At 44.4% G+C, this 12,786-nt stretch overlaps 1 protein-coding gene across 1 annotated transcript in view; it reads left to right on the top strand.

Moving 5' to 3' along the window:
• The window catches only part of ncf1 (neutrophil cytosolic factor 1), a 127,777-nt gene that overhangs the window by 1,485 nt on the left and 113,506 nt on the right, over nucleotides 1-12,786 (top strand). Inside the window, exon 2 of the mRNA XM_059972903.1 lies at nucleotides 5,977-6,057. Within this exon, the coding sequence (XP_059828886.1) occupies nucleotides 5,977-6,057 (81 nt within the window). The remainder of the gene's footprint in view (nucleotides 1-5,976; nucleotides 6,058-12,786) is intronic.

Below are 12,786 nucleotides of genomic sequence, written 5' to 3'. Positions count from 1 at the left end.
ATCCCTGCAGCATACCACTTGAATTCCATGTGATCTAGCTTTTGACTATGCCTACAATGGGTGAGGAGGGGTGTTGTGCAATATCTGCCATCCTGATATATCAGTCATTTGTAACCTACTCAAATATACTCAGATCAGACCCATAAGACAGTTTTCCATGCACAACACACACAGAATGCTGGAGGAACTCAGCAGGCCAGGCCGCATCGATGGAACAGGGTACAGTGACGTTTCAGACTGAAACCCTTTGGCAGGACTGGAGAAACAATGCTGAGGAGTAGATTTGAAAGGTGTGGGGATGTGAGAGAGAAACACTGGCTGATAGGCAAAACTTGGAGGGGGAGGGTTGAAGCAAAGGTCTAGGAAGATGATTGGTGAATGAGATAGAAAGCCATGGAAGAAAGAAGAAAGGGGGAGGGAAGGAGCACCAGAGGGAGGCAGTGGGCAGGCAAGGAGATAACATGAAGAGGGACAAGGAGATGGGAAATGGTGAAAGGGAGGATGGAAGCATTATTGGAAGTTTGAGAAATTGGTGTACATGGCATTATGTTAGCTGCTACCCAAACAGAAGACAAGGTGTTGTTCCTCCAACCTAAGTGTGGCCTTATCCTGACAGTGGAGGAGGCCATGGATGGACATATTGGAAAGGGAATGGGAAGTGGAATTAAAACGGGTGGCCATTGAGAGATTCTGCTTGCTCTGGCGAAGCAGACTCCTAATCTCCGTCAGGTCTCACCGACATAGAAAACCTACAGCACAGTACAAGTCCTTCGGCCCTACCTGAGAAATTACTAGGCTTACCCATAGCCCTCTATTTTTCTAAGTTCCATGTACCTATCCAAAAGTCACTTAAAAGACCCCATCGTATCCGCCTCCACCACCGTCGCCGGCAGCCCATTCCACGCACTCACTTTCTGAGTAAAAATCTTACCCCTGACATCTTCTCTGTATCTACTCCCCAGCACCCTAAACTTGTGTTCTCTTATGGCAACCATTTCAGCCCTTGGAAAAAGCCTCTGACTATCCACACAATCAACACCTCTCAACATCTTATACACTTCTAACAGGTCACCTCTCATCCTCTGTTGCTCGAAGTTTGGTGCCACACTGGGAGCACCAAACACAGTAGGGAGTGATCCCTGTAGAAAGCAGAAAGTGTGGGGGGAGAAAGATGTGTTGTGAGATCCAGTTGGAGAGAATTATGTGCTGGATGCAGAGGGTGTTGGGGTGATAGGTGAGGATAAGAGGAACCCGATCTTTGGTAGTGTGACGGGAAGTCAGGCTAAGAGCAGACGTGAGCGAAATGGAAGAGATGCGGTTGAGGGCAGCATTGATGGTGGATGAAGGGAAGCCCCTTTCTTTGAAAAAGGAGGGCATCTCCTTCATTCTAGAATGAAAAGCCTCATCCTGAGAGCAGATGCGGTGGACACAGAGGAATAGGGAGAAGGGATGGTGTCTTAATGCCTCCACCACCCTTTCACCATATCTTATTCCCTTGTCCTTCCCTCATATTATCTCGTTACCCGCCCAACACCTCCCTCTGGTGCTCCTTCTCCCCCTTCTTTCTTCCATGGCCTTCTGTCTCTTTCACCAATCAACTTCCTAGCTCTTTGCTTCACCTATCGCTTGGCGTTTCTCACTCCCCTCCCCCGCACCTTTCAAATCTACTCCTCAGCATTTTTTCTCCAGTCCTGCGGAAACGTTGACTGTACATTTTTCTGTAGATGCTGCCTGGCCTGCTGAGTTCCTCCAGCATTCTGTGTTGCAAGGTATGCAGATAAAAGGTCTTAACCCCAAACGTCACCTGCCTGTTTCCTACCATTGATGCTACCTGGCCTGCTGAGTTCCTCCAGCATTCTGTGTGTGTTGCTATAAGTTTCCAGCAGAATCTCTTGCATTTCCATTTTGCATCACATTTTAAGACCATGAGATATGGTAGTAGTATTGGGCCATTTGGCCCATCAAGTCTGTTCCACTCTTTCATCATAGCTGATCCATTTTCCCTCTTGCCCCAATCTCCTAGTTTCTCCCTGTATCCCATCATGTCCTGACTAATTGAAAATCAACCATCTTCTGCCATAAATATACCCAATGACCTGGCCTCCACAGATTCAAAGATTTATTATCATCAAATGTATAAATTATACAACCTTGAGATTTGTTTGCTTAATAGGCAGTCACAAAGGTAGGAACCAAAATAACCCAATTAAAAAAATTAAGACCAACTCCCAGTGCCCACAGAGAAAGAGAAAAATAAACCAAAACAAATCAAGCAACCAATAGAAGTGAGCAACAACAGCATTCTGAACCAAACTGAGTCCTTAGGTCCAAATCCCTGGAGCAGCCCAGAACAGGCCCAAAGCCTCAGTTTTCAGTTCATCATATTAGTGGGGCAAGTCACCACAAAGTTCACAGACATGAAGCACAGCAGCCGGGTGTGGTCTCACAGCCTTAACATCATGGAGAGAGGAGCCCCCAGACTATCTGAGCAAGTGTTTAAATTGTCTGAACCTCCCACTCTCTTACCATGGCAAATTGCTCCAGGCCTAGGTTATGCTGCTGGAGAAGCTGTTCTCAACCTCTCCAAATCAGTCTGGCACTTCAATTAGTCCAACCTCACCTGACTCTCGAAACCCTGCCTTTCCAGTCCATCTGGGTCTAGATCATGCCACCCAGTGACTTGCTTCAGATCTTGCAGCCAAAGAAGCCACTCTCAACCTCACCAAATCAGTTCAGCACTTGGAGTAATCCACCATTGCACCCAGGCAAGCAGAATGGGCATCAGAATTCCTCCATTCCATTTTCTTCACTCCAAATCATCCACTTCAACTAGCAGGTTCCAACTCCAAGTGTGTTGATTTTGCAGTGCACCAGCAGGGCACGTCTCGAGTTCACTTTGCCCCGACTCACCTCTTCGTTGTTTGTAGAAATAGTTTACCATAATTTACTTCATAAACAGTATTATTAGTAATGTTTTTAATCAAATTCCTTTGCTTTCCAACCACAAATATGCTGTTGCATGTCTTCGGTAGTGCCATCTTAAATGGGAAGCTGTCTGTAGCAACAAATTCCACAGATTCACCACCATCTGGCTAAAGAAATTCCTCCTCATCTCCGTTCTAAAAGGAAGCCCCTCCTTTCTGAAGCTGTATTCTCTGGTCTAAGATTCTCCCAATGATATTATTGGCTCATTTACCTTCACAATATTACCAGCTCGCTTATCTTCATATTACATCTTTTCCTTCATTTTTGGGATGTATATATCCTGTGCTTTCTGAATTGTTTCCAGAAATTCCAGCCACTGCTGCTCTGCAGTCAAACCTGCCAGTGTTCTTTTCCAATCAATTTTGGCCAGCTCCTCTTTCATGCTTCTGTAATTCATTCACTCCATTGTAATACTGACACCCCTGACAGCTGTAAGCACTCACCTTCCTGCACCCCTTTCCAAAATCCTCCTTAACCATTAATTACTTATCTTAATCTTACAGTAATGATCTTACTACAGAACATTTTTGACATTTTTAATCCTTGATCATTAATTCAGAAAATCATAAGCTCCCTGTGAGTCGGCACAAGTTTTCAGAGCCTTACCAAGTACTCCATCTGGGCCTACTGCCTTGTGAGGGTTCACCCTTCTGAAAGACAGCCTGACGTTGGCCTCCAAGACACAGGGTTACTGGGTGCTGCAGGGATCCTCACAGTTGTGGCTATATTTTCCCTTTCAAAGTGGCATAAAAGGTGTTGAGCTCATCTGGTAGTGAAGCATCACTGCCATTCTTGATGTTGGGTTTCGCTTTGTAGAAAGTATTAGAAACATAGAAAACCTACAGCTCACAAAGTTGTGCTGAACATGTCCCTACCTTAGAAATTACTAGGCTTACCCATAGCCCTCTATTTTTCTAAGTTCCATGTACCTATCCAAAAGTCTCTTAAAAGACCCCATCGTATCTGCCTCCACCACCGTTGCCAGCAGCCCATTCCACACACTCACCACTCTCTGCACAAAAAACTTACCCCTGACATCTCCTCTGTACCTGCTCCCCAGCACCTAACACCTGTGCCCTTGTGGCAGCCATTTCAGCCCTGGGAAAAAGCCTCTGACTATCCACACGATCAATGCCTCTTATCATCTTATACACTCTATCAGGTACTTTGTCCTGTAAACCTTGCCAGAGTTGACATGCATCCAGTGTCACCTCCAGTCTTGCTTAGAACTGTTTCTTCACTCTTGAAATAGCCCTCTGCAAGTCATACCTGATATTCTTCACCCATATACCCTGATTTATATCCTGTTGTAAACTTTGCCAAACTTCTGTGCTATTCATAACACCACCAATCTTCATATCATTTTCAAACAAGGTCATTTATGTACATCACAAGCCAGGGAGTTCCCTGTACAGATACCTACAGAACACTACTAATCTTAGACCTCCAGTTAGAATAAGTCCCTTTAACCACCACCCTCTGTCTTCTATGGAAGAGGCAGTTCTGAATCCAAACAGCCAATTTACCATGGATCCCATGCATCTAAGGCTTCTGGATGAGCCTCCCATAAAGGAACTTGTCACACACCTTACTAAAATCTATGTATGGAACATCCACAGCTCTATCTTCATCAACCATCTGGCTGTGCTTGTGCAGTACCAAGCAGAAGTAGAAGAAACCACCCTCGTCACCTTGTCAAACAACTCAATCAAGTTAGTAAGTCACAACTTACCCCACTCAAAGCCATGTTGGCTCTCCCTAATTAGGCCAGTTTTGCAAGTGCTCATAAATCCTGTCCCCAAGAGTTGTCCCCAGTAACTTTCCTACCACTGACATGAGACTTGCTGGTTTATAGTTTCCAGGATTATCCCTGATTCCCTTCTGGAATAATGGTAAACATTAACGATTCACTAGTCCTCCAGGACCTCACCTGTAGCAAGAAAGAACATGAATATGTTAGTCAAGGCCACAGCAATCTCTTTTCTTGTCCTTCTCAATAACCTGGGGTCTGGCTTCAGTGTTGTGTGTCAGACATGGCTATAAGCAGACCTAGAGCCTCATGGGGACTGAAGCAGATCCCTTCATTTTTACCTTGTATACCTCAGACTTTAGATACAACACTGAGTCACGTCATCCGCAGAAATTCTCCATGACTAAGCAATAGTTTGGTGTATAAAGGCAGAATATAGTGGGGTAGACTCAGGGCTCACAGGCGGCTGCGGAAGATGGAGGCAACAAAAGTGGGGCAGAGAGTGAGAGTGAGAGTGAGTCTGGGAAGCCAAGGAAGTAAAAGTGGGACTGGGGGTGCAGCAAAGAGCAGGAGCTTTGAGTGAGCTGAATGAGACCCAGTGCCAGGCCTCCAAGAAGGCCAAGAGCAGTGGAACTGTGGCATGGGCAGCAGTGGTTAAAGCTGCTGATTCCTGACTCCAGAGACCGAGGTTTAATCAGGAGCTCCAATGGATTTACTACACCCCTCCACCAGGGTTAAGGGTCACATTGCCACCACTGAGGTCAAAAGGTCATGGTGCCCCTTCCTCAGTAACTCGCATCAGGAACCCTACCCTGGTTCCCACTACCTCGCCAGGAAAGTTTGCAGTACAAACTCCGAGCTAGCGCTGAAAGCTGCCCACTGTCTACAGTGCCCCATGTGGGGCCAGAGCATTCACTGCCAGGGCATTAGCCTGAGCACAGCCCACCAGTGCCAGTGGATGAGAGGGTAGTGAGGAACAGGTTCCCTTTTTGCCTGACCCCACTACACTGACCTGTCCCTTCCTGTGCAGACACCAAACTTTTTGATACCAGGTCTGGCTGGGGTCAAGCACTCCTGACCAGGATGACCAGGGCTTCTGTAAAGTAAATAATCAGAAACTCAAATTGGGTGTTAGTTAGCAGGTTTAGTGAGGAGAACCAGACAAGAGGAAACGTGAAGTGGGTCAGGACAGCACACTGGTGCAGTTTTGGGGAGTAAACTTTTCAGTGTTTTATTTGCAGGTTTATATGCTCATGGTGAAGTGGAGCGACTTGTCGGAAAAACTCATCTACCGAAAGTTCTCCGAAATCTATGACTTCCATGTAAGTAGTTCACTTTCACTGTCCACTCAAGAAATGAAACTATAGCCTGGGTGCTGCAGAACTGTCTGTCAGGCTCCCGGGCACACAACCCAAGCTGAAGAACCTGCCACAGCAGGTACCAATAGAGCCATGTCTGGTCATGCTGCGTTACTGGGGAGAGCTACGAGACACCACTCCTCCGCCCCAAAGCCAACAGGACACTGAGGAACAGAGATGCAGTTAGGTTAGAGAAAGGGATAAAAACAATCATTATGAGTGACTTCAACTGAGACCTCCTTAGTGCAAGAGCATTAGATGGGGCAAAGTTTAGTACATCCAAGAGAGTTTCTTTACACAGTCTGTGGATACTTCAACAAGAGGAGAGGTCATATTGGACCAGATGTTTGGTGACAGAGTGGGGGAACATTTAGGAAATAATGATCACAATGCCTTAAGTTGATGGATAGTTATGCATAATCTTGGATCATTGGGATCTATTTTGGGGGAGGTATGATTTATACAAGAACGATGGGTTACACCTGAACTCAAGGGGTACTAATATCCTGGCAGGATTGCTTAATATAGCTGTTAGGGAGGGTTTAAACTAAGTTGGCAGGGGGAAGGAAACCAGGGTGTTAGGGTCGAGGAAGAGGAAAATAGAAATAAGTCAAAGATACTGTGCAGCAAAGATGGCAAGAAGGACAGGCAGGTGAACTGACAGGATAATTTGCTGTGAGATAGAAATATAGCAAAATCGGTAACAGATACTGATCTAAATGTACTGTATTTAAATGCACGCAACATTAAAGTGGATGACCTTGTTGTACAGCTACAGGTTAAAAGGTGAGACACTGTAGACATCACCGAGTCATGGCTAAATGATGGATGTGATTGGGAGCTGAATGTCCAAGGATACACAGTGTATAGGAAAGACAGGAGGATAGGTAAAGGGGGTGGAGTGGCCCTGATGGTAAGCAACGATATCAAATCACTAGAAAGAATGGGGCATAGGATCAGAAGATGTAGAATCCTGATGGGTTGAGTTAAGAAATGACAAGGGTAAAAAGACACTAATAGCAGTTATATACAGGCCTCCAAACAGCAGCCGGGATGTGGACTACAAGTTACAGCTGGAAATAGAAAAAGTGTGTCAGAAGGATAATGTCAAGATAATTGTGGGGGATTTTAATATGAAAGTGGATTGGGAAAGTCAGGAAGATACTGGATCTCAGGAGAGGGAGTTGTAGAATGCCTACAGGATGGCTTTTTGGAGCAGCTTGTCCATAACCCACCAGGGGATCGGCTGTTTTGGACTGGGTGCTGTGTGATGAATCTGAGGCGATTAGGGAGCTAGAGGTAATGGGAACCCTTGGAAGTAGTGATCATAATATGATTGAGTTCAGTTTCAAATTTGAAAAGGAGAAGCTAGTATCAGGTGTATCGATAGTGGAACATCGATAGTGGATAGTTCAGTGGAACAAAGGAAATTACGGTGGTATGAGAGAGGAACTGGCCCAAGCTGATTGGAAAAGTAAGCTCGATGGAGGGACAATAGAGCAGAATTGGATGAAATTCCTACAAGAAATAAGGAGAGTGCAGGAAAAACATATTCCAAGAAAAAAGAAAATCATGAATGGAAAAATGGCACAAATGGGTCCCAGAACAGATCCCCGAGCCACACCACTGATCACTGACCCCCATGCAGAATGTGACCTGTCTACAAACACTCTTTGCTTTCTGTGGGCAAGCCGTTCTGGATCCACAAAGCAATGTTCCCTTGGATCCCATGCCTCCTTACTTTTTCAATTAGCCTTGCTTGGGGTACCTTATCAAATGCCTTGCTGAACTTTGAACTTGACTTTGAAGAGTGAAGGGGGAGGGGAAAGTCACTGGGAGTTAGAGAACTCGATGTTCAGGTCATCATGTTGAGGCAAACCAAATAGAATATATCTATTGTACGGGGCCTATCAGCAGCATCAACAGAGCTCTACAAAGAGGTGTTTCTCGCAGGTTGGCAGCGATTATTTAAAAAGAGAGCTTTGTGAGTGTTTGTTCATTGTGTGGGGCCCATCAGTGGCATCAGAGCTCTGCAAACTAAATAAAAGTACAGAAAGGATAAGCAGAGTGGCCATTATTGGCAGTAGGCCAGCGTCAAGAGTAGAAGTGACAGGCTTTGCTTAAAAGAGGTTTCGGGGTGTTAGCTCTGTGTTATTTGTCTGTTAAGATTTCCTTTTTGTCTTTTTAATCTTGTACTCTACCATTTAAATGGCTGTGGTGTGCTCTTTGTGCTGGATGTTGGAGAACTGGGAGTCCCAGTCTTCTGGGGAACTACATTTGTGTGAAGTGCATCCAGCTGCAGCTCCTTGAAGACCGTGTTATGGATCGGGAGCAGCAACTGGATGATCTTCAGCTTGCACGGGAGAGTGAGGAGTTAACTGATCAAAACTACAGCTAAGCAGTCACCCCAGTTACAGGAGGCGAGTAGCTGGTGACTGGCAGGAGAAACAGAAAGAGGCAGGTACAGCAGAGCACACCTGTGTCTACTCCCCTCAAAAATAAGTATACCGCTTTGGATAGTTCTGCGGGGGATGAGCTCCTAGGAAAATGCCACGGCGGCAGTGTTATAGGCACTGAGCATTGGTCCGTGGTGCAGAAGAGAAAAAGGGAGTAGTGACAGGGGACTCAATGGTGAGGGGAACAGGAAGGAGAATCTGTGGATGTGAATGAGACTCCCAGATGGTATGTTGTCTCCCAGGTGCCAGGGCCAGGGACATCTCAGATCATGTCCATACATTTTGGAGAGGGAGGGAGAGCAGCCAAATGTCTTGGTACTTATCGGTACCAATGACATAGGAAGGAAAAGCAAAGAGGTCCTGACCTCCCAGGAAGTATTTTCTGGATTGCTGCCTATGCCACAGGTAGGAGCAGGATGTGTGGCTGAGAAGCTGGTGCAGGGGGCAGGGCTTCAGACCACTGAGATCTCTTCGGGGGGGGGGGGGTAAGACCCATCCAAAAAGGATGGATTGCACCTGAACCCGAGGGGCTATATTCTTGTGGGCAGGTTTGTTAGAGCTGCTGGGGAACTAATTTGGTGGAGGGGAGAGGTTGGGAACTGGAAGGGACTCAGGATAGGACGGACAATAAAAACGTAAAGATAGTGTGCAGTCAGACTATCAGGAAGGACAGGCAAGTGATGGGTCTTAGTTGCAGCCGACAGGCTGAGTACCAAAACATTAGGGATGCAGAATCCGAAAGGATCGGTACTCAAGGTGTTGTACCTAAATGTGCGTAGTATAAAAAATAAAGTGGATGACCTTGTTGCACTATTACAGATTGCCTGGTATGTTGTAGCCATCACTGAATTGTGGCTAAAGAATGGTTGTAGTTGAGAGCTGAATGTCCAAGGTTACACGTTATATCGGAGAGATAGGAAGGTAGGCAGAGGGGGTGATGTGGCTCTACTGGTAAAGAATGGCATCAAATCAGTAGAAAGATGTGACATAGGATCGGGAGATGTTGAATCCTTGTGGGTTGAGTTAAGGAACTGCAAGGGTAAAAGGACGTTAATGACTGTTATATACAGGCCTCCCAACAGTCCCAACAGTCCACAACTACAACCAGAAATAGAAAAGGCAAGTCAAAAGGAAAAGTAAAAATCGCCTTGTAAGGAGATGGCAGATATTTGTAGTAAGCACAAGGTTGTGATGTAGGAGATTTTAATTTTCCACACATAGACTGGGAAGCACATACTGTAAAAGGGATGGATGGTTTGGAGTTTGTAAAATGTGTGCAGGATAGTTTTTTGCAGCAAGACATAGAAGTACCGACTAGAGAAGGGGCAGTGGTGGATCTTCTGTTAGGGAATGAAATAGGTCAGGTGACAGATGTATGTGTTGGGGAGCAATTTGAGTCCAGTGATCACAATGCCATTAGTTTCAATATAATTCTGGAGAAGGATAGGACTGGACCCAGGGTTGAGATTTTTGATTGGAGAAAGGCTAACTTTAAGGAGATGCGAAAGAATTCAGAAGGAGTGGATTGGGACAATTTGTTTCATGGGAAGGATGTAATAGAGAAATGGAGGTCATTTAAAGGTGAAATTTTGAGGGTACAGAATCTTTATGTTCCTGTTAGGTTGAAAGGAAAGGTTAAAAGTTTGAGAGAGCCATGGTTTTCAAGGGATATTGGAAACTTGGTTAGGAAAAAGAGGGAGATCTATAATAAATATAGGCAGCATGGAGTAAATGAGGTGCTCGAGGAATATAAAGAATGTAAGAAGAATCTTAAGAAAGAAATTAGAAAAGCTAAAAGAAGATATGAGGTTGCTTTGGCAAGTAAGGTGAAAATAAATCCAAAGGATTACAGTTATATTAATAGCAAAGGGATAGTGAGGGATAAAATTGGTCCCTTAGAGAATCAGAGTGGACAGCTATGTGTGGAGCCGAAAGAGATGGGGGAGATTTTGAACAATTTCTTTTCTGCGGTATTCACTAAGGAGAAGGATATTGAATTGTGTAAGATAAGGGAAACAAGTAGGGAAGTTATGGAAACTATGACGATTAAAGAGGAGGAAGTACTGGCACTTTTAAGGAATATAAAAGTGGATAAATCTCCGGATCCTGACAAGATGTTCCCTAGGACCTTGAGGGAAGTTGGTGTAGAAATAGCAAGGGATCTGACAGAAATATTTCAAATGTCATTAGAAACAGGGATGGTGCCAGAGGATTGGCGTATTGCTCATGTTGTTCCATTGTTTAAAAAGGGTTCTAAGAGTAAACCAAGCAATTATAGGCCTGTCAGTTTGACGTCAGTGGTGGGTAAATTAATGGAAAGTATTCTTAGAGATGGTATATATAATTATCTGGATAGACAGGGTCTAATTAGGAACAGTCAACATGGATTTGTGCATGGAAGGTCATGTTTGACAAATCTTATTTAAATTTTTGAAGAGATTACAAGGAAAGTTGACGAAGGTAAAGCAGTGGATGTTGTCTATATGGACTTCAGTAATGCCTTTGACAAGGTTCCGCATGGAAGGTTAGTTAGGAAGGTTCAATCGTTAGGTATTAATATTGAAGTAGTAAAATGGATTCAACAGTGGCTGGATGGGAGATGTCAGAGAGTAGTGGTGGATAACTGTTTGTCAGGTTGGAGGCTGGTGACTAGTGGTGTGCCTCAGGGATCTGTACTGGGTCCGGTGTTGTTTGTCATATACATTAATGATCTGGATGATGGGGTGATAAATTGGATTAGTAAGTATGCAGATGATACTGAGGTAGGTGGCGTTGTGGATAATGAAGTAAGTTTTCAAAGCTTGCAGAGAGATTTAGGCCAGTTAGAAGAGTGGGCTGAACGATGGCAGATAGAGTTTAATGCTGATAAGTGTAAGGTGCTACATTTTGGTAGGAATAATCCAAATAGGACATACATGGTAAATTGAAGAATGCAGTAGAACAGAGTGATCTAGGAATAATGGTGCATATTTCCCTGAAGGTGGAATCTCATGTGGATAGGGTGGTGAAGAAAGCTTTTGGTATGCTGGCCTTTATAAATCAGAGCATTGAGTATAGGAGTTGGGATGTAATGTTAGAATTGTACAAGGCATTGGTAAGGCCAAATTTGGAGTATTGTGTACAGTTCTGGTCACCAAATTATAGGAAAGATATCAGCAAAATAGAGAGAGTACAGAGAAGATTTACTAGAATGTTACCTGGGTTTCAGCGCCTAAGTTACAGGGAAAGGCTGAACAAATTAGGTCTTTATTCTTTGGAGCGTAGAAGGTTGGGGGGGACTTGATACAGGTATTTAAAATTATGAGGGGGATAGATTGAGTTGACGTGGATAGGCTTTTTCCTTTGAGGGTAAGGGAAATTCAAACAAGAGAACATGAGTTGAGAGTTAGGGGGCAAAAGCTTAAGGGTAACACGAGGGGGAATTTCTTTACTCAGGGAGTGGTAGTTGTGTGGAATGAGCTTCCAGTAGAAGTGGTAGAGGCAGGTTCAGTATTGTTATTTAAAGTAAAATTGGATAGGTATAGGGACAGGAAAGGAATGGAGGGTTATGGGCTGAGTGCGGGCCAGTGGGACTAGGTGAGAGTAAGCGTCGGCACGGACTAGAAGGGCCGAGATGGCCTGTTTCCGTGTTGTAATTGTTATATGGTTATATGGTTAAAAGGGCAATGTTATGGTAGTCATAGGAGATTTAACATGCAGGTCGATTGGAAAAAACAGGTTGGTAATGGATCTCAGGAGAGTGAGTGTGTTGAATGCCTAAGAGATGGCTTTTTAGTGCAGTTTGTTGTTGAGCCTACTAGGGGATCGGCTATACTGGATTGGGTGTATGTAATGAACCAGAGGCAATTAGGAAGCTTAAAGTAAAAGAACCCTGAGGAACCAGTGATCACAATATGCTTGAGATTAACTTGAAATCTGATAGGGAGAAAGTAAGGTCTGACACTTCAGTATTTCGGTGGAGTAAGGGAAATTACAGTGGTACGAGAGAGAAGTTGGCCAAAGTAAATTGGAAGGAGCTGCTGGCAAGCATGACAGCAGAGCAGCAATGGAAAAATAAGTAAGGTACAGGACACTAATATTCCAAAAATGAAGAAATACTCTAACGGTAAAATAGTACAATGATGGCTGACAAGGGAAGTCAAAGCTAAAGTAAAAGCAAAAGAGAGGGCATACAACAAAGTAAAAATTAGAAACACAGAATAACTACAGCACAATACAGGCCCTTTGGCCCACAATG

Source organism: Hypanus sabinus, chromosome 6, assembly GCF_030144855.1.
Source record: "Hypanus sabinus isolate sHypSab1 chromosome 6, sHypSab1.hap1, whole genome shotgun sequence".
In the NCBI taxonomy this organism is placed as follows: domain Eukaryota; kingdom Metazoa; phylum Chordata; class Chondrichthyes; order Myliobatiformes; family Dasyatidae; genus Hypanus; species Hypanus sabinus.
Note: the sequence above shows the minus strand (reverse complement) of the source record. Positions and strands in the feature narration are given on the sequence as shown.